A 24487-nucleotide genomic window follows, 5' to 3' on the forward strand; every position below is an offset into this window, starting at 1 on the left:
ATATGCTGCTGCCCTAGGTAGCCTTTTTATACCCTCCACCTGGATGTGTGGGGGTTGGAGTTGTTATTTGTTGCTTGTTAAAACAAAACAGTGAGGTGAGGGCAATGGGAAAGGTGTCCTGGGAGAGAATACAATGGCATCAAGGAAACTGTTGAGTGGATCCCAGCAGATAAGCTGGCAGGCCCCATTGTGCCACTCTACCAGAGTCTGGGGGCTGTTGGAGGAAGGACTGCTAATCCAATGTGTTAGGGATTAGAAATTAGCCTTCTGTGCTATTAATTCATCAAGTTAACTTGTCAAGACTTCTTGGTGCCTTGCCTGTGAAGACAGCTACAATTACTTTACTTCTTGTACATAATTCTTAAGAGTTTTAGAGAAAACAAGGAGTCATTCATCTTGTTGGTCACATGACCCACACACCTATCGTTCCTAGTTATTGCTGACCTAGTCTCTAAGGATAAGGCCAATCTTGAAATTCTCACACTCCAAAAACTCTCAGTGGCAGGGTAGCTAGCATTTCCAATATCTTGCTATGAATCATTTGCAAAACTTTCCCCTCAAACATGATCCAATTAAACTTCATAGTTTACTAGTTCTAGATACAAACAATAATTACAAACTATCTCAGTCTATACAATTTTTCTCCGTAAGGATTTAGTTGTACCTCCATGAATTTACACAGATCATCAGGTCATCCCCCCTCTTAGAAGGCACTCCTTCATCCATGTCTTTCAAAACTTTTACTTTTCCTTCAAAGCTAAGTACCATGAAGCCTTCCCCGCCTACTTTGACTAGCTAAAAGAGAAAAAAAATTCTCTTCAAATTTCCCTAGAGCAATTTGCCTCTATTTCCCCCTAGCACTTTTACTTATCTACTATTACCTACAGTAGAATATAACCTCCTTAAAGTCTAAATCTAATTTTTATTTTTGTATCCCTGTTTTTAACATAGCACAATGCACAGAGAGGATTGATTTCGTTAGTATTCAGAGCTCCCTCATGGAAAAATCCTCTCTACAAATGCAGGTTAGCACCTCCTCTCCAATTTATGGTCTTATTTAAAAGAGCTGTCTGGAACACAGAGAGGTTTGAATGCCTTTGCCTAGGGTTAACTAGCCAGTGTGTGACACAGGTGGAAACTGAATACTTATCCTCCCTGCTTCAAGACTGGCTTTCTGTTTGCATCTTACTATCTTTCCATACCATCCACATGGTAGGTGCATAATAAATACTCATTTTAATTAATTACTAAACAGAACAATCTTGACTTGTTTTTCTAAACAAAGATACATACTAAACCCAATGGACACAGCATTATAAAAACATCTTCCTATACATTTTTGTATGAAATAATGTGCACATATAGATTCATCTATTACACCCATATCTATGTGTGCGTACAAATGTCTGTGTTTCACACAAACAACTCAAAATTTGTCTAAAACATTCAATTCACTTTATTGCTGTAATGACAAGCACAGTAGCATCTTTCGCTGCTTTTGTTTTAGACAATCAAGTGCCTCTGATTGAAGTTTGCCTTTGATAGAATCAATCAAGTCTTTGACTAGAAACATATATATATATACATACGTGTGTGTGTGTGTGTGTGTGTGTGTGTGTATGTATGGAGAAGAGAGAGAGATTTAACCAGATACATGTAGACTCCAGCCAATCAGACACTGCGTAGAACCGTATATAAACAGAGCCAGAGCCAAGAGAAGCATACAGATGTGCCAACGGTGAACCTGTGTTGAGAAGAGAGTGGAGAGGAAGCCCTCTGAGAGCAGAGAAGGAAACCCTGTCTGTTGGTCTATACGAGTGAATTGAGATGATGGTGCTGGTGGTATGTGAGGGCATTGATTTTGCCCTGCTGAGCTTTGTTTTCCCAGAGGCAGAAGCTTCAGAGTGGAGCAGTCCCCATGAGCTGAGACATGGAGCAGGAGCAGACAGCTGCCTACCTATGAATTCCCAACCTATGAGTTCGGAATGGTCAGCCTAAAGAGGAAGAGCTATGGGACTTGAAGTCAACCTGAAGTTAAGATCAAAGAGGACTTTACTTAAACACTTGATACTGATTAAGGATGTTGCTATTGTTATGAGATATATGTATCAGATGATACGTTTTGCTTAAGGACGTTGGATGAATGTTATGCTTTACTTTATTGAACAATGTTTAGTTTATTGTTGAATAAATAGAGAGTTTATTATACTGTACAATTAGACCCTTGAAATCATTCACAGCAACAGTCCTCAGCTGCATTGCCATGATTGGCTTTACAATTGCTAAAAGCTTCAAGAAAGTGCCTTTTATTGCAAACTTTCACTCATTCTGGTAAACCATTACTCCACAAAGCACTCTTAAGACAAAGACTATTTGAACTAAAGGTTTATGTTTTAAACTATTCTGAAATTTAAGCATGTGATACTTTTATTATACAGAAAATCAAGAACCTTCAAAGTAACAATGGTCCTTACTCACCATTATTTTAGGGTGGTATCTAAAATCAACTATCCACCATCACCTTGCCTCACGTATAATTTCAAATGCATGGCTGCTTATCTTTCCAAACTTATAGTGATACTTCACTGTTAGATACCATAATTTAAGGGTTTTTTTTTTTCTCCTCAAAAATTTTAAGAGAAAAACTGCAAAAACCATGCATACTTCCTCCCTATGGGATCACAAGTTTTAAGACATCCAAGTTAATTGGCCATTACCAACCAGACACTGACGTACTAGGCATAAATTTGGCAGAAGGGGTACTATTAGCTTCTTTTGTAGAAGATTTCAACGTAGAGATTAACTAGTTGGGGCAAGAGACAGCGTGGTATAGTGGAAAGAATCCCAGCCCCCCTGCTCCCAGTTCTCTTATAAATTACTCTCCTACCACATACTCTTTCAACCAGTGCACTGGCTTCCTGTTTGCCCCATAAAAAAGACATTTCAACTCTCAATTCTGGGCATTTTCTCTTATTGTCCCCATTATTTGGAATGTTCTCTCTCCTCGTTTCTGTCTCCTGGATTCCCTGGCTTTCTTTAAATCTCAACTAAAATCCCAACTCCTTTTAATTCTAGGGTCTTTCCTCTTCTAATTATTTCCTTTTTATCCCATATATACTTTGTACATATTTGTTTTCCTGTTGTTTCCCCCATTAGATTGTGAGCTCCTTTGAGGGCTGAACTCTCTTTTACCTCTTCTTTATCACCATCGCTTAGCATGGTGTCTGGCATACAGTAGGCACTTAATAAGTGTTTAGTGACTGTTGTTATGAAACCAATAGATTTAAACATTAAACCAAATCATTTTACAAAATATTTATTCTGAAAAAAATCACTGTACAAATTTAGATAGAACATTCTCAATACTGCAGATTTATAAAAATGCTAACACAACATAAAGACTCAAGTAAACCTTAAAATTTGTTTTTAAGTTAAAAAGAAAAACTGCTTTTTTAGAAGCAATTTTAACAAGTCTAGAAGTGTCTTAAAATTCACCCAAAACAACCAGGAAGTTCATTTTAGAATTCTTACCATCCTGCTTTCTATCAGTTACATTCCAATACATAATGTCTGAAGGGATGGTATTTTCCCTATAGTATTATAAAGCCCTATTTATACATAATGTCAAACACTAAGCTAGATTTCCAAAACTGGTTACGTTTTCACTATACATAAACTTGTGCTCAGAGAAAAGCCAGCACACTTTGTTCATAATTTTCTGGTTTTTTAACTAAAGAGGGTTTTCTGTACACTTGTTATAAACATCTGTACAAACCAATATAGTTCCTATAAGGTGGTGAGGGTGGTTCTGAAAAGGTTATATCCAACAGTACTGAGTTAACAGTCCAAACTGTACATTCGTACAAAGGAAGGAAAAGAATTTCACAGGGGAAATCCAGATGTGGAGAATTCTGGTTTCTTATAAGGTATTAAAATGTTTACAGTAGATTTAAGATCTGTCATTCCTAATCATCTAGCCATTATTGATAGCAAAATCTCTAAAACTAAATTTCCTCTAAGTATAACCTGTTGGCCCACCCCTTCCCATCCCAACTCTTAGAGAAAGTTTTAAAAGCTATTTCTGCATAATAAATCACTTCTTTTGTACATGACTATTTTAGGAAATTGAATCGAAACCCAGTAAACCACAGGACTTCTGTAAACATGATTTGAAACTAACCAGGGTAAAAAATTAAAAAGTTAGTCACAAGTAAGCCAGAGTTTAAAAAGACCTCTTCACATTTTTCCTCCTAACACAATGCATGGCTCATAGTGCAAGCAGCGGAACAGCTGCTGACATTTCCAATTACAGCCAGGGATGCCAGGCAGGATCCATGCGGCACAGATTATCCAGACTATTTGCAGCAGCTACAAGGGTGTTGACTTTGCTCTCTCCTCCTTCAAACTGAGCAAGATTATGGAGCCGAGTCATGATAGCCGTCACAGCTTTCTGAACCAGTGAAACCAGCTGCTGGCTGTCCATGTTTTCAGGCTGCCCAGCCGCTGAGAGCGGAGAGGAGGTATCCTCTTGTGTCTTCTTGTGCCAAGCAATGATTTCATCCCGAAGCACTGTTTTCAGAATGCCATCAACCTACAGCAAACAGAGAAAATTGGCTAATTGTGTTTTCAGTTGAAAGAACAATCAAAGAATGAGTACCTTTCTAATCAATCATAAGCAGGTGTTCAGTGACATTCCAAGCCCTCTCTGTGATCTCAGTATCTTAGTTATTAAGCGGCACAAGAACTTAGGATACACTGACAACCTTAATATTCCTTACTGGAAAGAAGCAATTTCTCTTCTAGATCCAGTTATCTGAAATCTATAAAAAGCTCTCCCCAACAGTGTGGAGGGGAAGTTTCAAGACATGGGTTGTGGTCCCATGGCTGCCATTTACTGCTTCTGTCAGCCCTTCTAAGCCAAGCTTCCCTAAGCTGTAAAATGGGAATATTAATACTTGCACTACTAATGTCACAGGATTATTTTTGAAGAGAAGTGTTTTGTGAACTTCTAAGTGCCACAGAAGAACAAGCTACTATTAGCTTGTTTAAGGGGCTGTCTAGTTGCCCCCATAATCGTGAAAACTGCAGCACTTTTAGTAGATCTGAAGAAGCAAAAGCCCCAACACAAACATGTACGCTTCCACATGTTATTTACGTAGCTGTGTCATCCTGTATACTAATGCCTTCATATGGCAAGCAGTGCAGAGAGCTGTCTCATGAGACTTGTAGGACTCCACGTGAACAAGACTAAATAGATCTCCCCAGATTCTCCTCTGTCTATCTGATCATTTCTTCTCTGTCTCCTTTGCAAACTCTTCATTTGTGCCATACTCACTAACTGCTGGTGTCCCCCAAGGCTCTGTCTTGGGCCTTCTTCTTTTTTAACTTTACACTAACTGTAACTTGATCTCTGGCTCTCATCAGTTCAATTACCACATCTAAACAGCGCTAGATTCCCAGTCCTCATTTCTTTTCTGAGCTACATCTCCAAGTCACCTTTTGGATATTATCAAAACTCAACTTGTACAAAATACACCTCCTCTCTCCCCTCCAACATATTCCTGTCATGGGCAGCATCATCTTCCCAGTCACCAAGTCACACAAACTCACTCTCATTCACCTCACCTACCCAATGTGCTGCCAAATTCTGTCATTTCTACCTTCATACTTCTATTTTATATTCCCCCAATCCTTTTCTTCACTTGTATAGCCAGCCCCCTCTACTTTAGGCCTGCATCATTCTTGACTGTACAATTGAAATAGCCCTCTAACCGGCCTCTGGTCTCAAGTCTTTCCCTACTAAGCTCCCAAGGTCATTTTGCTAAAGAATTGGTCTGATCACATCACCACCCCCCCCCAACGAGTTCCAGTGGCTGGCTCCCCATTACCTCCAGGATTTAACACACACTCCTCTGTCTGAAATTTAAAATTCTTAATCACTTGGTCTTTTCCTATTTCTCTTGTCTTCTTCCACTTTACTTCCTTCCATGATGCAGCTACAAGGGCTGTCTGTCCTCCATTCCTCAAATGCTCCCCCTCTTCACCTCCACCCTTTAGTTTCTGTCTTCCTTCAAGACTCAGCTGAAATTCCACTTTCTTCAGGAGGCATTTTTTGGTCTCCCCGCTGCTGGTGCTTTCTCCTCTAAGAGTACTTTCCATCTTCCTACATATACAGCTTAAATCTACTCTCTACATACCTTGTATGTACTTAATTATCAGCATATTGCCTCTTAAATCAGCATGTAAGCTCCCTGGGAGAAAAGACTGGTTTTGTCTTTCTTTGTGTACTCATTAACTGGCAATTAATTTAATAAACATTTCTAATGGAAAGGAACTGAAGATTCTTCCCACTTCAGATTAATCCTCATCTTACCCCAAGCTTATTTCATTCCTGCCTATTCTTCTATTATTCCTTTAAATCCACTGTATTTTGAGTACATTTCCCTACATCCTTTTCCATTTCCAAAAGATATATTGCTCCACTCCTAATGAATTTGTTTTTCACCCTCAATGGACCCTCTACTTTCTCAAGCTTTTTCCTCAAGCTTTCTCAAGTCTTGCAAGCTCTGACTCCCTCAGTTTATCAGGCTGTTTTGAACTTTACCTCCTTCCCTGTTTATACATATCAGTTGTTTAAATTAGGATTTCCATAACACTTTAGAATTATTCACACTATACCCATATTAAAACTGACAAACTTCACCCCCCAGTGTCATTGCTCCTAGTTTCAGATTACCTCTCAACTGGAAGCTGCCTGGCAATCCTTTCATTTGGCTACAGCAAGACTCCTCTCATAATGCTTCCTATAGAACCTGTTACAAACCATCTCAAAGGGTCATAGATTTAGAGGGAGAAGAGGCCTTGGAGGCCATCCCATCCAAATCCTTCCTTTTACAGATGAGGAAACTTGAGGCCCAAAGAGGTTAAATGGTTTATTCAGGTAGTAAGTGTCTAAGGCAGGATTTGCACCTAGGTTCTCTGATTCTATCTAGAACTGGTGCTCCTTCCAAAGTTCCATTCTATCTCCTCAGGCTTCTGCCCTCTAATATCTATTCTAATATTTTCTCCCAATCTTTTCACTCTCATTAGATGATAATGAAGCCTACTTTACTGAGAAGATGGAAACCTCTAATGAGAACTCCTCTATACACAGCCTCTTCCACTTCAAAATTTCTCTATTTTTACCCATTCTCTCCTTCTATCTCAGAGAAATAGACGTCTTTCCTTTTCAAAGCTCCTTCTTGTTTCCACCTTTGCTAGATATTTGCTGAAATGATGTCATTAATCAACTCTTAATTTTAGTCTTAGAAATGAAAATTTTGAAAAGTAACCTGTTTGAATGTGAAGACTGCCAAAATAATTTGTTCATTTTTAACCTTTTATTTTATTGTTTCCTTAAAAATATTTTTAAAATGGGAAGTGGGTATAATTGAATAATCAACATAACAGGGATAGCTGAGGGATAAATTACCCAGTTCAGTTGGATAATTTTTTAGGTGTCTATTTTTAAAATGTATTCCTCAATGTCTTATATCATTCTTGGATCTTGAATTTCCCTTTTCTGCATAAAAAAAAAAAATTTCCACTGAGCAATAAAAACTGACTTTAAAAACTAAAATCCTGTATTTTGTTTCATTGAAATGCTAGCTTCTGGGGGCCAGAACTGCATTTTCGATGTCTTCCTTAAGCCGCTCCACTTCAACAAGATCACTTCGTGATCACTAGAATATCACAGTGTTATTTACCTTGAAGTTTGGCTGTGCAAAACATCGAGCAACAGCAATCATAGAAGCGGTTAACGGGCCGGACACCCCGATTGTGGTCAAGAATTCCGAGATGTTTGGTGTGAGGCGGAACGGAACAGGGCGGTTGGCATCCAGGTCTCCAGTGGCGTCGTTAATGTCAAAGCGAAAATAGGCAACGTTCAGTTTGCCAGTGTCCTAAGTGTGAGAGTGACATCATTTTAGAAGGTTTTAGGGAAGAATCATTCGTGAAAAGTACAAGGTTAAGTTGCATTTGCATCAAATTACCTGTGCAATCTGTAACATCTCCGGGTTGAGTCTATTCAAATGAAATACAAATTCTGCGAAACCAATCAGCGCCAGCTGGATTGTGAACATCTTTCGGAAGGTCCAGTAATCGGTGGCATTGGGGAATGTGTGCAGAGCCCACTCTCTTAGCATGCTTCGAGGCACCATATTGCTCTGAACTTCCTTGAGAATGTCACGAAGGACCTAAATGAAAGGAAATGATATAAATCCGTGCTATTTTGATCAATTTACAAATAACAATCTAAAAATTATAAGTTGATAAACTTTTTTCTTCTTAAACTGAATTGGGAATCTTCTGATCCAAAAGAGGTATATAAGAATCTTTCATAAATTATGCTTTCACTGTTCAAGACCCTCTGCTGTCTCCAGGTTAATACACTGTCTCAAAGCACGCAGTGCCAGAGACACAGCAACGGACAGGTGCTTGGAGATCACTGAACAGCAGGCAGGCCAGTCAACTTCTTCTAGGAAAGAGAGAAGTTGTTAATGGCCCTGTTCCAGCAGACTGTAGCCTCTTATTCTTCATCTTATTCACTAAGAGATCACTTAAATAATACACCTTCAAAAGGGAAATCCTCATAATGTAACTCTCCATTTACTAACATGAGTGCCAGGGATTTCCATGAACAAATGGATATAAATTCCAAGCTATAAAACTGAACACTGAAATACATAGAAGTATTCAGTTTCTTTCTTTATAAGGATCAGAAGAGTTTAAAATACTTTGGTGAAAAAACATTAATTGCAGAATGTGTGACAGAGTTCTTTCCAGGTAACTGAGGAAACATTTGAAAGCTACTATGGTTCTTAGTTACTGCAATATATACTAAACCAATTAACTAGAAATAAGAACAAAGTCAGTATTTCTCTTTGTAGGAAAAGCTGCCTAGCAATGACACTACTTCAATTAAAAGACTATTAAAGACAAAAGTTTCATAACCTGAAGGATTTCTTCACAAAACAGAAGCAGATGTTACATAACACTTCATGCTGTATTTTACACTAGAAAAATCTCAGATCTACCACAAATTCAGAAGATAAAAACTCATGCTGCTTTTATTCAATTGGAATAAAGTACTATAAGGTGCTGCCAGAACGTATCAAATATAGCCTTTCTATTTTCAGTTGCTCAGAAACTCATGATTCAGAGAACTAGCAAATTCTTTTTAAGTCCATGGATACATAATATCAATGACCAGATGTAGTTTCCATGGGAATCCATTCTGATGGAAATAAATTTGCCAACTCAGATAACTTCCTACTGGAGCAATTTCAGCTCCCAAAGGTTTGGGACTAAACAGTTATCTGTATAGCCTACAGCATCTACCTTAGTACCATCTGAATGCAGACATTTGGCAATCATGAATCATGCCACAAATCTTATTTTATGATCCTGAAACAATCATTTTTTGCTTATTTATCTATAAAATGGGAAAGAAGCAGGTAGAGAGGAAGTATCAGTTCCTATTTCAAAGACTTTGACAGAGTTTCCAACTAATAATCCACAATTGAAGAAAATACACTAAAACGACAAAATACCCTTCACACCCACTGCTACTGAACTCTCAAATGCTTAAGGAGACATAAGAGTCACAACACCTTGGTAAAAACTAACAGGATATGGACGTTAAACTCCATCTTAGTTGTTCCCTCCCTTTTCCCCCTCATCCTTAGCCAAGGAAAATGTTAGTGATATAATACAACAGCTTCCCTTTTAAGTATGTTTTCAAAATGTGTGGTCCCTAACTCTAAGTATTTATTTGTGCAAAAACTCTCTACTTTCTACTTTACCAAAGGCTAGAACAATAATGAAACATGCCAAACACCTTATCTTCTGCTCTGGGCATCTCAAAATATGGCCACAGATGAGAAGAAACGGGTGGATGAGCATTCTGAAAATAAGCTTTCAAAGATCAAAGTTTTCTCTGTCATTTCCATGATGAAGGAGTCACTGTCAGAAGTGATCAACTCAGGAATTAATTCCTAAAGGGGTATTCAGAATGTCTCTTCAGGGATGTTATCAAGAAAAGAAAATACAACCATCCATTTTCAACAGTTTAAACATTCTTCGCCAGATTGAAGTAAGTCAGTTGGACCAGATAATTTCTTTCTAGTTTTCTGATCCTTTGGGTACCAGCTTTACTGTAAAGAGAATGCCTTGGCAAGTATCACTTGCCAACAATTTCAGAGATGTTGACACGGCTTCCTGTTATCAATGTAGGACCCTAGCAATTAAAAGAGAACAACCCACTGATACAGAAGGGGAGTCAACACAAGCTCTTCAAAGATCCAAAGAGACTAGTAACTCTTAACTATTAGAAGTGGGAGTAGTGAGGTTGAGGGAGAGGGAAGAAAGCTAAAGGGTCCAATTCTGTCACATTATTTCCTAAAATTATCAGAACCCACAAAGAAAGCAGAAAGGGCCTTAGAGCACTGTATCACAAGCAAACAGGAAGCACTGCTTCTTAGATTTGAGGGGGTAAGAAATCCCAAAGAAGGGTCACTGCAACCAATAAAAGAGAGGGCATCTCAAATGCTTTCATCTAAAAGACAAGCATTTACTCAATGTGGAGGGAGAAGAGAAATAACAAATTGCATAACTCCAATAATACTAAGTTTCTAAAAACAAATCTGCTTCTTTCAGGTTTATAGTTATGTTAAAGTGATTGCAATTCAAAAGGAGCCTCACCCACATCAGCAGTCTTAAGTTCCAACAATTTATGGTCTAAAAAACTTACCCCCTATTTTAGGGCTTACCCCTTAATGAATGTCATATTTCTACAAATGGGCAATCAACACATTAAATAGGGCACAGAAAGTGCAGAAGTGACCTGCAGTCATCAAGAAGAGAACATGAACGTGTACCTGATGACTGGCTTGTGTCCCCCGTGCTTGCACTGTTGCCAGTCTGTCGTAATAACGAGAAATAGGGTTGTCGTGCTCAATGCCCTTCTTGGCACAACGCTGCTTATATATCTCCACAAGGGAAAGAGAAGAGGGATTGTCTTCAACAAGACGCATTTGTGGAGAGACTGCCACAACTCGAGGAACTTGGGAGGGAAAAGGAAGAAAGTAAACAAAAGAGAAAAAATGGGTCACAGTATTAAAACTCTTAAAAAAAAAACCTCATTAACATGCAAGATGTGAATCTTATGACTAGATATATACTAAAAAATCTATAACAAGATTCAAAATATATTGATAAGGAAATTAAAAAATGATTCAAACTCTGAGATTCTAAGAGGAATGAGAAATGGTCCCAAAGTACATAGCAACATCATATTAATCTGGTTGGTTTTTTTTTCAGTTCAAAACTAAAATCAGTTTATGGGAGAATGCATTTGTAATATCACCTTAAAATCCTACTTCAGCCTACAGAAAGAAAGAACCAAGTTTTTGAAAATGAAGGACTTTTGTTCTTAAAATAAACTGGGAGGAAAAAATCCAATGAGTAATAATTATCATATACACAAAAATTCTGCAAATTCTGATGAAGGAAAAAAAAAATCTTTACGACAGAAGACTGTTTCTATTTATGCTTATTAGATAATGGCTCTAAATGCAATATACCTGGATACTGTGCTGATTTCCTACAATATAAAGCAATTTAAATTCTATATTTGTTTCCTAAACAAGCTGAAACTCATCCGAATGTAATCTGATTTGATTTTCCTGAACTAAGTAAGTATATTCTTGATCCTCTCCCAATAGCTAATGCTATTTACATCAATTAAAGATTTTCAGGGGAGTAGAAAACAGCATGACACTAGAAGTAACGGAGTTGGGTCCAATTCCAGTTCTACCACTAACTAACTACATGAGCTAGGACAAGTCACTGATTTTAGTTTCCTCATCTGTATGAGAAGGACCTCTGAGGAGGCCCCACCTAGTTCTAACAGTCCATGATTTACAGTATTTGATAATTCACCTAAACAAATTAGTAATTACCTATGTATTTTCCAATCTAAACTCTGATATTTGGGGAATGGATTTATTAAGTAAAAATGCAGTGTTTGTATACAGCAGAGGCAGGAACATTTTTAATGAAGAGAGTCTTCCGTTTTTCTCAGTTTATCTTTTGAGTCTATGGAGCTAAGGATGGTAATACTCCGCACATAAAGGGTCTGTTAACTGCTATCATTAATAAAACTACAGGAAAAGAGATTTCACAAGGACACAACACAGAAGTCCTGCATATGTGCTGTAATACTGATTTAAGAGCCATCAAAGAAATACCTACTAGTATTTTGGGAAGCCAACAGCTATTATTAAACCCATTTTTATGCCTATCCCTGTAATAAGTCTGGTATGAGTTTATGTCAGTACAGATGTTAATGGACCAAGATAAATTAAGACACAGAAATTAACACATATTATCAGATTTCTCCATCACCTTTTTGTGGCTCCAACCCTTATACAGACTTTAAAAATACCAAAAATATTCTGAAGGGTAGATTTGGGTCCTTTAATTTGGTGCTATTGATGAATGCTTCCATATTGAAAACAAACAGGTTAATTCTAGGTTTGTTAACTGGATTTAAATTAATGTATTTTCTAATTATAAAGTTTTACACAAATGTCCACTTTTATATCTCATAAATGTGAAACACGTTCCATAAATATTTATCACCAATTATTATGGTTAAATTTCTAATTAGTGAAAGAACTGAAAATTATTTTGTTATCTCTAGGGCTATTTTAAACTAATTTCTTATTCTGGATTAAATCCAAGCAATTCCAATTTCTAATTGTGGGGAGAAAATTTCAAGATTAAGAAAGCTAGTCAAATTTTAATCTGAGTACAAGGCCAAAATGGTTTTAGTTTTAGTGTTTAAAAGAAAAACAGGTCTATATAGATGTTTTAATGCTCCTCAATGAACCTTATCACTGAAATCTGGATGTAACTAATGACTAATTTCCCATCCATAAGGGCCTCTCACATTCTTAGCATTATGTCAGGGAGAGTGAGGTATAAGAAGAAATTTTTCAATAAATAGCCTCCATCCAGATAAAAAAGGAAATTAGATACCCACAGCAGTAGGGTGTTCAGAGAGGATCTATCAAGTAGTTAGGGAGAAAACCCTCATTCTTTTCTATTTATCGCTTTTTTCTCTTCTTTTTAATTTCTCTCTTTCTGGAATCTCTTCCACATCCATTGCGTCAACCACCTCAAAATAATTAATCCCCAAATCTAAAACGTTTCTGAACTGCCTGTAAATCAGACTGTTAGAACTAGGTGGGGCCTCAGAGGTCCTTCTCATACAGATGAGGAAACTAAAATCAGTGACTTGTCCTAGCTCATGTAGTTAGTTAGTGGTAGAACTGGAATTGGAACCAACTCCGTTACTTCTGGTGTCATGCTCTTTTCTGTTCTCCTGAATTCAAACAAATCAAGCGAAGACTTTCAAAGAGTGAAGGGATTATTAATGATCCTTCTAGAGTGCAAATTCCTGAATCTGAAACAACAGTGAGAAGTTAAAAAAAAAACCTAACTTGCTATCAGGAAAAATGCTTGTCATGAGCAAGCATGGAATACAAGATTGGAAAAAAGAAAATTTTTACATATAAAAATCACTTTTTCATTCAACACTACACCAAAACAGATGCTCAAAGAGTCTAGTTGAGCCATCATCAAAATGTACAACACCCCAAAAAAGTTCGGAGATTTTTTTTTTTTAAACTTCCTGAGGATTTAGAAGTCGAAACCCCATGAATGGAATGATGAACTCTGATAAATACACTGATATGCTGAGAAGTAAAAATATTCTAGAATTACAGAAATACCTGAATGGAGACAGACTGCAAAACAAGGTCTTCGAATCATGCCTCACTTTAAAGGAAAGTTAACTAATTTATCCAAAAGATGGAGATAAAAAGGCTTCACTGAACTGAAAAATCACTTGATTTAAACCTCATTGAAAAACTACAAACTATAATCAACACTAGACTTTTGGGAATGAACTATTTGTCAAAGGTATGTTTAATATCTAATGAGATAAAATTATGATTTCATGATGAACAATTAAAGAATGTGTCAAATCTTGTGACACCAAATCCAAATTGTATAAAACAAGTGATTATAGGGAAAGGATATTACTGCATATGAAATTTAGAAATATAAAAAATTGTAGTTTACTAAGTCAACATAATTATTTTACTTCCCAGTTAATTTTCATGCCACTATAAATCTCTAACCCTCAGACTTTCCCACAAAGTGCAGAATTTCTAGTTGCTAGTTGTCTCCAGCTGGAAATTCCACAGATATCTCAAACTCAACACTTCAGCTACGTGGCATAGCAGATAGAAAGCTAAGACTGAGTCAGTAAGAGCTGAGTTAAAATCCAACCTTAGACACTTAAGTGCCGTTGGATCTTACTTAAATTACTTAATCTTTGTCTTAGCTTCCTCATCTGTAAAAAGGAGATGATAATAGCACCTACTTCACAGGGTTGTTGTGAGGATCTAATGAGACTCTTGTAGAGCACTTTGCACGCTACATGGCACACACAGGTGCTTAATAAATGTTTCTCTTTCTTTCTAAAACTGAAATAAAAATTGCACCCAAAAATCTTCTCCTCCACCTATCTTTCCTGTTTTGGGGGAGTCAGGGGAGTGGTGATGGTGCTCCGCCTAAATCAAAATGTTGTTAGGAGAAAAGTACTTTACAAACCTCAGGCAACACAACAAATGAGAGCCATTAATACTAAAGAATTGTAACTTTAAATATCGGCATCATATTTCAATAAATGCTCCATCTCATTGATGAGACTCATTCAAAAGCAGACGAGTCACAACCAAACTATGTTTTCTAATCCTTTGGGATTCTTGCCCAGATCCTTCCAAAAATTCTTTACGCATGACCTACTCAGCACCCTATGGATCATGCCTACATCCTGACTCTCCTTGCCTTTTATTTACTGTTATTCTCCATATGTTAATATGTACATGTTACATCCTCCATCAGCATGCAAAGCTTCTTGAGAGTAGGGGCTACTTCTTCCTTGTAATTAAACTCTTGGTGCCTGGTACAGTGACTGACACATAGTAGGTACTTAAGAAACACTTGCTGACGAGTTGCTTTGACATTTTGTTGGCTCCAGGGCTGCCCATTTGTCTTCATTTTTGCAGCATGACCAATAAAAACAAGCAGTTAGAAAAATACAGGAAGTTGTTCCAGATTTTGCCTGCTGTCCTTTTTCTAATTTCACCAACCAACGCTCAGCATGATTTAGTTTAGCTGGACATCAAGCCCCAAGCTTTCTGCGGACTCATTTTTCATAGAATCGTAGATTCGGAGCTGGGAGAGTCCTTAGAGATCATTTGGTCTGTCCCATTCATTTTACAGACAAAGAAACTGAGGGAGAGAAAGTGGAAGTAACTTTCCCAAGGTCACACAGGCAGTGTCAAAGCCAAGATGTTCCTTTCAATGCTCTTTCCTGTTTTGTGAAATGATATTGCTCATGTTCCAATCTCTAAATGAGCTTGTATTTTAAACTGGTATGATCCTTAGGTGCTATGTCTCTGCTTGAAAAAGGGAAGTATTTTGCTAGCTGAGGTGATTTTTAAGTTCTGTTTGACCTGTTTGTGTTAACTTAAAAAAAAAAAATTGTATTGGTGTTTTCTTTTAAAAAAATACTATTGTCACTTACTAATGATTGCCCCATGGGAGAAATTAATATTATACCATTACATTAATAAGGAATTATTAATTTGTTATTCACTCTTTGTTCTGTTAAAACCCAACTCCTGAAAAAGGTCCTTCAACCTCAGAGGAGCATAGCTGAGCTATGAGATTTGCTCCTAGCCCTCAAGGAACATGCTTCTTAGTTGGGTGGGACCCCCCAGCTACACACTGGGAAACCTACTTTCTATTTAGAGTATAAACAGAATCCAGTCAGGGTGAGCTTCCGTCCTTGTGAGCCATCCTTCCATTATGAGGCAATATTCCATGGTTCTTACCTGAATTTATAGTATGAATGCCAATGCTGCTATGAATTGGTTGCTCTAATATGTCAATCAGTTGGTTTTTGGAGGAGTTCACATTCAGAGTACTTACCAAAAATAAATGATTACAGATACGCTAAAAACTGTGAGACAGTACCTTCAGTCCTCTTTTCCAACATCTGGCTACCATTATTATAGAGGGAAAAGAGAGCCACAAAGGAGTGAAAATAATTTTCTATTTTTTGTTTGTTTCATGGGTTACTGTAGCTACTATAAGATATATAATGTAATTACACATAATCAACCAATCCATCCATCCATCCATCTACTTATTTATTTATCACCACCTAGTGGTAAATCTATTGCTGGAAAACCTCTCTGTACTTAGCCAGTTTTATTGTCAGAGTGACAGTCTATTATCAGAACTGTATCTAAAGTCATGATCACTTCTACCAACAGCTGGCCATTAGAGTAGGTAACTTTGCTAGGAATGGCCATTAACAAATCAAAATTTCTTTAGATTTTATTTTACATAGTTTTTTTCAGACTTGGTTCTAAATTTCCCCCCAGGAAAGGCCACATTTCCTTATAGGGATCAGCATAAAATCAGACAGAGTTTCAATTTAGCAATGGTGCTTTTCTACTCCAGATAGTGACCTTTGTTTTAGCCTCAATACAGAGCTGTAAAGTCACGAGATGCAGAAATGACAATTTATAGCATTTAATATCATAAGTATATGGTGGTCATTTCAGTTGTTTTGTAAATAACATATTTCTTTAATAGCAAAGAATTATAGAGCAGGAAGAGACCTAGAACTCATCTAACTCCTTCACTTTATAAATGTAACTGTAACTCAGAGAGTTAAGGTAGGCAGTAAAAGTAGTATTCATCAACATTTTCAAGATAAGAACACAGTTTCACTAAATGTACAAGCAATAGTTTCTAGTTTAAGGTGATGCTTTTTGGAAGGAAAAGTTACTCCAGTCTCTTTAAGGAGGTGGCATTTGTTTGGGCAATCTCCCTCTTTGTGATTGCTGTCATATAACTCAAAAAATGAAGCATAATCAATAAGTTGTTTTGGGATCCCTTTAGCCCAATACCTGTGAAAAACAAGTGCCTTTTTGTGGTTTCTTTTCTCTTCTCTAAACAGGGATTCAAAAGGCGAAGAAGCTGTAAAACCCGCTCTTCTCTTCGAGACTCTGTTAGGCAAGCATCATTCATGACTAGATATGGGTAAATCTTCCCATTATGCCCTCGGATATAAAGTCTCCTGGCTGCAGTGTTGTGCTTCTGTACTATTTCTACCCGTGGCATAAATCTACCAAAACAAAAGAAAAGTACATGAACTTCTCGATGCTGAATTTCATTTCTTCCTCATTGAAGAGAAAGCAGGATTTTTGATATAGGTAGTAAGAGCTTCTATACCATTAACAAAGGCAATAAATTTTGAAATATAGGGACAAAAACCAGTGGGATGGGTAGCAGAAATAACAAAAGCATTAAAGATTCTCTGGTTCTTGGCTGGGTAATCCTGATACAGAGGAAAATCTCTAGGATAAACCAAGAATATCTTCTTTCATTTCAACCTAAACACGGTTGAGAAAAGCTATCCTTCATTAAACTACCACAGCATTAGAAGTGGAAAGATAAAGTTAAAAGGAAGGATTATTTTAGGACAGATAGCAACGTCAATGACTCTAGGTAGTCTCTGATTAATCCTAAACTTAAGGGGTTCAGCTGTGGTTAACAGCTGAATGAGAAATAGCCTGTTTTAGCTCAGGGTGAAAGAGAACTATGAGATCTGTGCTTGACCACAGTACATAATTTCCAAAGATAGAATTTACTGATTAGAAAACAATAGCTACCATGGAGGGGATGGGGTGGTGGGGCTGGAACATCACTTTTCCCACTCATGCCCAGTCTGATGTAGAAAATGTATGGTGGGAGGGGTGGAGAGAATGAAGGCAGGGCTAGTGAGATAATCAAAGTATCTGGAGGGAAAGGTAGGAAGAAGAGTGAATTTTTGTGTACACAACATAGTGGATAAGTAAAGATTCCTCCAAACAATTATCACACTTAAAATCAGATGCAAAGTAAAGAATCATCTAAGTAATTTTCAAATTTAATTTAAAATACATTGATATAATTTAAAAGTACAGACTGGAAAATACTACTATATAACCAAATATACATAAATATATCTTACCTATTTCTACATGTTATATTGTCATAATATTCCTAGTTTTGGCCTTACCTTGCAATTTTGATATAGTAATGTGTTGGCTTTGGCATCAGGAACTCTCCAGGGATTTCCACTTCAGCAGTTTGTGCAGAGAAATTACTTAGAAAACGACACTTTTCTTCTATGAGAAAGAACTTTGGAAGCTGCTTGGTTTTAGCCTCCAGTATTTTGATCCATTTTTTCAATTTAGAGATCAGATTGTGAAGTTTCGTTGATCCTGGAACACTGAAGTCAAAATCTTCAAAAATAAATGACATAGTTAAAAACATTTTAAATTTTCTATGAAAGAATGAAGCTAGTGCTTGTTTCTAACAAGAAAGAATCATTAAGTCACCACCTAAAGGACCTTAGGATCACAGAATTTTCTAATTGAGAAACCTTAGAGATCATCTAGACTAACCCTCTCTTCATTTAAAACATCAAGAAAAAGTGAGGGTCAAAGAAATCAAATTGTTCATACAAAATTATACAGTTGTCAAGGAGCAGAGTAACACGCCGTCTCCTGAAAAGAAATATTTACATCTCTCTTAACAAAAAAAAAAAAGTAAATATTTAAAATAGAAAAATGGTGGCTTACGACATCAGATTTGACAAAAGACAACACTACTCATATATAAGAATTATCTTTTCTCTATACTACAATAAAAATGTTTGAAACCATAAATTAATATAGGAAATAGAAAAACCTAAGAAGCATTCCTATTCAAAAAAAATCTAAGTGTCTCAATGGGATGTCCATTCTCATTACTCCTATTTAACAAAGTTTTATGACACATAATAGGCACATAATGAATGCTCATTGACTGACTTTATAATCTTAGCAATTAAAATAAGGCAAACTGATAGAGAAGTTGAAACATTTCTCTTTGTAGATGGCATGACTATAGACCTAGAAAGTACATGGCAGTAAACAATAAATGGACTCAACAGCTATAATGAAGTAGGATATAAAACAACAAAAATCACCTGCATTCGATCACCGACAATCAAGACAGACTCATAAAAACTCATTATTTTCAATAATGACAAACTATATCAAATATCTGGGCATTAATCTATCAAGACACAAAGGAAACCTACAAAAAGAAAATTTCAAAAAAAGAACTGAAATAAATAGAAGGATATTCTTCCTCATAATGAGATTGAGTGAATATAGAAAAGTGAGTATTCCTCAACTTAAAAAAATTTAATAATAATACCAACTTAAATATCTATAGGTTACTCCACTGCTGGGGGGGGGGGGGAGGGAGGAAGGAACAATGGCCAGGGAAGAGGAACAGACCTGTGTGTCTATTGGTACAAAGAGCTTCTAGGTAAGAACTTCCTCTACTGATACAAAGAATTCTCTGTTATCTACTCGTTTTAAGAAAACATCTAAGAGCAATGAGAGGTTGTAAGTGATTTGCCCAAAGTCACATATCCAGAACACTTCTACTGGGTCAAAAGCAGGACATTAGACACCAAGAAGTATGAAAAGGAAACAACAGAAAATACAAAATACCAAATATATGATAAGATTTAGATAAAGAGTTACATCATAAAGAAATTAGAAATGCATGGAAGGAATTAGCTATCATATTTATGGTTTGGGGAAGAGTTCATGATCAAATAAGAGACAGAAGAGAGTTAAGACTGACAATTTTGACAACATAAAATTAAAAAGCTTTTGCATAAAACCAATGTAGATAAAATATCATAAAAGAGAAGTGGAAAATTAGGAAAAATTTTTCATCAAGTTTCTTACATAAAAGATCTCATTTCCAAAAATACAGGAAATAGATTCTAGTAAGAGACATTACTCAATTGATAAAAGGCTAAAAGGATATGAACAGGCATTTTTCAGTGAGAGAAAACAAAGTTTATCAACAGCCATATAAAAAAAATTCTAAATCACTAGTAATTAGAGAAATGCAAATACAAACTCTGAGGCACTACCTCATAGCCATCAGATTGTCAAAGCTGATGTAAAAGGAGAATGGCAAATGCTTCAGGGGCTGTGGGAAAACCAACGTGCTAAGGCATACTGGTGAGGCTGTGAACTCATGCAGCCATTCTGGAAAGCAGTTTAGAACCATGCAGCATTCTCTCCCCAACCCTCTCAAACGGAAGGCCTGACATCCAGAATCTAGAGGTACATACAAGACTAATAACAAACTGACCAACTGAACAATGGTCAAAGGATCTGAATAGGAACTATTAATAGCCTAGGAAATGGTGATATGCAAACTCTCTAACACTTAAGAAATGCAAATTATAAAATAACTTGGAGATACCAACTACACTCACAAAATGCATAAAAATAATGGTGGTTTTCAAAAAAAAAAACAGCACTGGCAAATGTATAGTTTAACAAGTCACTATAATAAGTTGTTCTTGGGGCAGCTGACTATTAGCAAATATTTTTGAGAACACCAAAACAATAAACAACAGGAGTCACAAAAATGAACAAATTTTGAACCCAATGACTAAATTGCTAAAGACTATTCCCAAAACAAGATAAAACTGGAAAAAAAAACCCTATCAGTAAAAAATTTTCATTGCTACTTTAATTATAAGTAAAAAATTGAAAACAATCTCTATTAATAATTAGAGAATGACTGAAAAGATAATGGTATATTAATGTAAAGGAATATGACTGGGCTGCAAAAAAATAATTTTGATATGTACAAGAAAATATAGAAAGATATATGAGATATTGAGTGAAACCAAAAAAAACTGGGAGAAAAGGAAAAAGAGTAGAGAAGTGAGGGAGAAAGCAGAGCTAGTGGTGGTGGGCTTTGGGAAGATCTGGAAAGATACAGTACAGGAAAAAAATTTTTTTCTTTTCTTTTAATTCATTTTGTTCTGCTACATTGAAGGTTAAAGGTCTGGGACAAGATTTTTCTCCTTTTTGAAATTTTTTTTGTTGATGGCTACTGAACTTACAAAGAAACCTTTTAATATAGGATATCAAAATGAACAGACATGGTCTACAAATGGCTGTCTAATACTCAGATCTCAAGCCTAAATAAAGGAGTATGAATAATACAAATGAATCACTTAACCCTGATGGCCGAGCAAAAAAAAAAAGAAAAAAAAAATATACATATATATACACACACATACACACACACACACACATATAAAAATAGTATAAATAGCATGGAAATGTCACCATAAAATATTTAAAAGACCATAGGGATTCATCCATAACATAATGCAAGAATGGACTTCCTACTGTGGATGCTACTTAGCATGCATAAGCCATGGCACACATACTGACCTGTTTTTGCACCTCTACTCCTTATCCATCAAGAGACAGGCAAATATTTTTGGGTGGTATAAAGAAACTCAGCTATCAACAGTTTTATAAAACTAATCTTACCACAATGTGAAATTTCACATACACTTCAATGTTTTTTGAACAAAAATTTAAGCCACTATAATTATTATTTTTTAAATTAACAAAATATACAATTCTCTTATTTAGGTCAGGGGAAAAAATGTCAAGATAGCTTTTATCAAACAGAAATGAGTAAGGATTGAGATTGAAATATACTGACAAAATTAGTACACTTACAAGAGAAGAGAACAATGTTAAATTCCTCCCACACACATATTACTGATTACTTGTACTTCTTATAAAGGTCAATTACTTTAACTACGTCTTTCTTCAAAACTGAGTGTTTTTTGTTTCCTGGAAGAATACTAGCATAAGCCAGTTCTGGCCCCTGGTCATGCTCACACTTAGGAAACTGCATATGTGCACTGTGCATTAATGGAAGGATGTAGAAGTGAATACAATTTTAAAATTACAAAATAAACGTTCATTACAAAATAATTACAAAATACCTCACAGCATCAAAGATTTAATTCTAATACAGACCAAATCTTTCTCTCATGAGAAAAAAAGGCAATACGGTAAGTGTTACTTAGCAATCACTTTAATGAAAAAAACACATGAGGACAGGACTTTATTGCATGAGGCTCTGGAATGGATTCCTATATGACTGTGTGGAGAAGTCCCTTCAAACACAATAGGAAGCAGAGCTGTGGTGACCAAAATCAAGGGTTTTGGTAGCCCTAGAATTCTTCACTCCTGCTCAACCTGCCATTTAAAGTCATGATGGGATAGAGCCTGTGGCTCACATCAGATAAGCCTTCTTATACTCTGTATATACTCTATACTTCTTATACTCACCTCTCATGCTTGTTTTTCTTTTTCAATTGAGCAAGGAGGGAGTGAAAAAAGAAGGTATATTTTCTTCAATTAGAAAAAAATAAAGTTTAAAAAAGGACTATAGGTTGATTGTAACCATTTCATAAGAATAGCTGCTATCTTGGAAAAAAATCTTTGCAGTGAGTTTCTCTGATAAAGGTCTTATTTCTAAGACTACAAGGAACAGATTAAAATTTATATGACTAAGAATCATTCTCTGACAAATGGTCAAAGGATATAAAGAGGCACTTTCAAGAAATCCAAGCTATCCATTGCCACAAGAAAAAAATCCACTAATAATTAGAGAAATGAAAATTAAAGACAACTTGAGACAATTTCTCAGATTAATAAAATTGACAAAAAGGAAAATGGCAAAAGCTAAAGGGGCTATAGAAAAACAGGCACACTAATGCACTGCTAATAGAAGTATGAATTGGCCCAGTTGTTTTGGAAAGTAATTGGGAACTACGCTCCCAAAGTTACTAAACTGTATACGACCTTTGGCCATGAGATAAAAAGAAACAGGAAACAGGCTCATCTGTGTAAAAATATATATGGGCATTTTTTTTGTAGAAGTAAAGAACTGGAAACTAAAGTGGTACCCATCAATTGGGGAATGGCTGAATAAACCATGTTCTATGAATGTAATGGAGCATCACTGTGCCATGAAGTGATGAAATGAATGACTTCAGAGAAACCTGGGAAGATTTTAACAAACTGATGCAGAATGAAGTATGCAGAACCAGGAGAAAATTATTAACAGTACTGTAAAGACAACACAATTTTGAAAGTCTTTCAAAGTTTCTGTTCATTAAAACAACCAGGTTGCAAAATACTGATGATGAATAAGGTTATGACAGAGAAGCAAGTGATAGACTCAAAGCAGAATGGAACTGACAACTCAGGTGAATGTGGGAGGAACTGGAGAGGAAAGACAACAAAGGAAGCATGGAAGTCAATCAAAAGGCCAGTAGAATCCATAGTTGAGGTGTGAGGTGAGGTGGGTCTGCATCAGAATGGTGGCAGTGTCAGAGGAGAGTAAAGAGGACATGAGAGAAGTTTGGAAGGTAGAATCCATAAGCCTTGGCAACAAATTAGATATTAAGGATGTGAGAGTCTGAGGGAGGAGTTGAAGATGATGTCCACATTACGAGCTTGGGTGACTAAGAGGATATTAGTGCCCTTGTCAGTAATAGGGAAGTTAGTTCTGGGGTATGTTACTAAATATATCTTCAACTACACTTAAGTGACAAAAGATAACTCTTAAAATTGTACTAGCAATTTATTACCACAATTTACATGATGCAGTTGGTATATGTGTGTCTCTGGTCTTATGTCTTATGAAAGACAAAAAGGGAGACTACTGTATCTCTACCACTCTTAGTATAGAAACCAACTGTAGCCATTTGAACTGGATTGAAAACAAATATAAAAACTAACTGTCCCTCAACATCAAGTCTGAATTTAAACTTTATTTCCCAAAAGGATAACATAATAGCTCTTTCCCAAGCTTTTATCCTAGACCTGCAATGAAGGATCTCACAAAATCACCCATCATCAGAACTCTTTACCAAGAGTAAAGAACAATTCTTACTTTGGTTCTAAGGCACAGCTGCCATAAAACTGTTTAGATTTCTACAGCTCTAGACTCTTTTTCATCAAAGATGTTGAAAGGAAAGGGAGAGCAAACAATGAGGAAACTAGTACTAAATTAACACAGTTCATTTTCTGCCAACGTCACAAGGCCAGTGCTTATAGCCATGTTCATCTTTCATACACTGACCCCCAGCTAAAAAAACAATAATTCAGTACAAAAATTGACTCAGTGTCATTTGCTGATTTCCTCCCCCCTCCCACTTGTTCTAATTCTCCATTTGAAAACTTTCATTACTTATGTTTTATAATTAAAACTATAATTAGCATTTATAAATGCTTCCATTTGCAAGTAATATGAATCTCAATTACCCACTAGCAAACTGCTATACTGATAAAAGATGATTTTAGAGTTCCAAGAAGAACAAGTCAAAATCATAAGGTTAAGAAGATGGATT

General features: G+C 36.2%; 1 protein-coding gene across 9 annotated transcripts in view; it reads right to left on the reverse strand.

Annotated features, from left to right (window-relative positions):
• Window positions 1-3300: 3300 nt before the first annotated feature.
• TRRAP (transformation/transcription domain associated protein) overlaps window positions 3301-24487 on the reverse strand; it is a 160371-nt gene continuing 139184 nt past the window's right edge. For all 9 annotated transcript variants that reach the window (XM_072597814.1, XM_072597816.1, XM_072597813.1 and 6 more), the window contains exons 66-71: window positions 18251-18476; window positions 17097-17314; window positions 10917-11101; window positions 8031-8234; window positions 7746-7940; window positions 3301-4591 (exon numbers count right to left, since the gene is read on the reverse strand). In XM_072597814.1, coding sequence (XP_072453915.1) covers window positions 4307-4591; window positions 7746-7940; window positions 8031-8234; window positions 10917-11101; window positions 17097-17314; window positions 18251-18476 — 1313 coding nt within the window. In that variant the 3' untranslated portion in view covers window positions 3301-4306. The remainder of the gene's footprint in view (window positions 4592-7745; window positions 7941-8030; window positions 8235-10916; window positions 11102-17096; window positions 17315-18250; window positions 18477-24487) is intronic.

This window comes from Notamacropus eugenii, chromosome 3, assembly GCF_028372415.1.
Source record: "Notamacropus eugenii isolate mMacEug1 chromosome 3, mMacEug1.pri_v2, whole genome shotgun sequence".
In the NCBI taxonomy this organism is placed as follows: Eukaryota; Metazoa; Chordata; class Mammalia; order Diprotodontia; family Macropodidae; genus Notamacropus; species Notamacropus eugenii.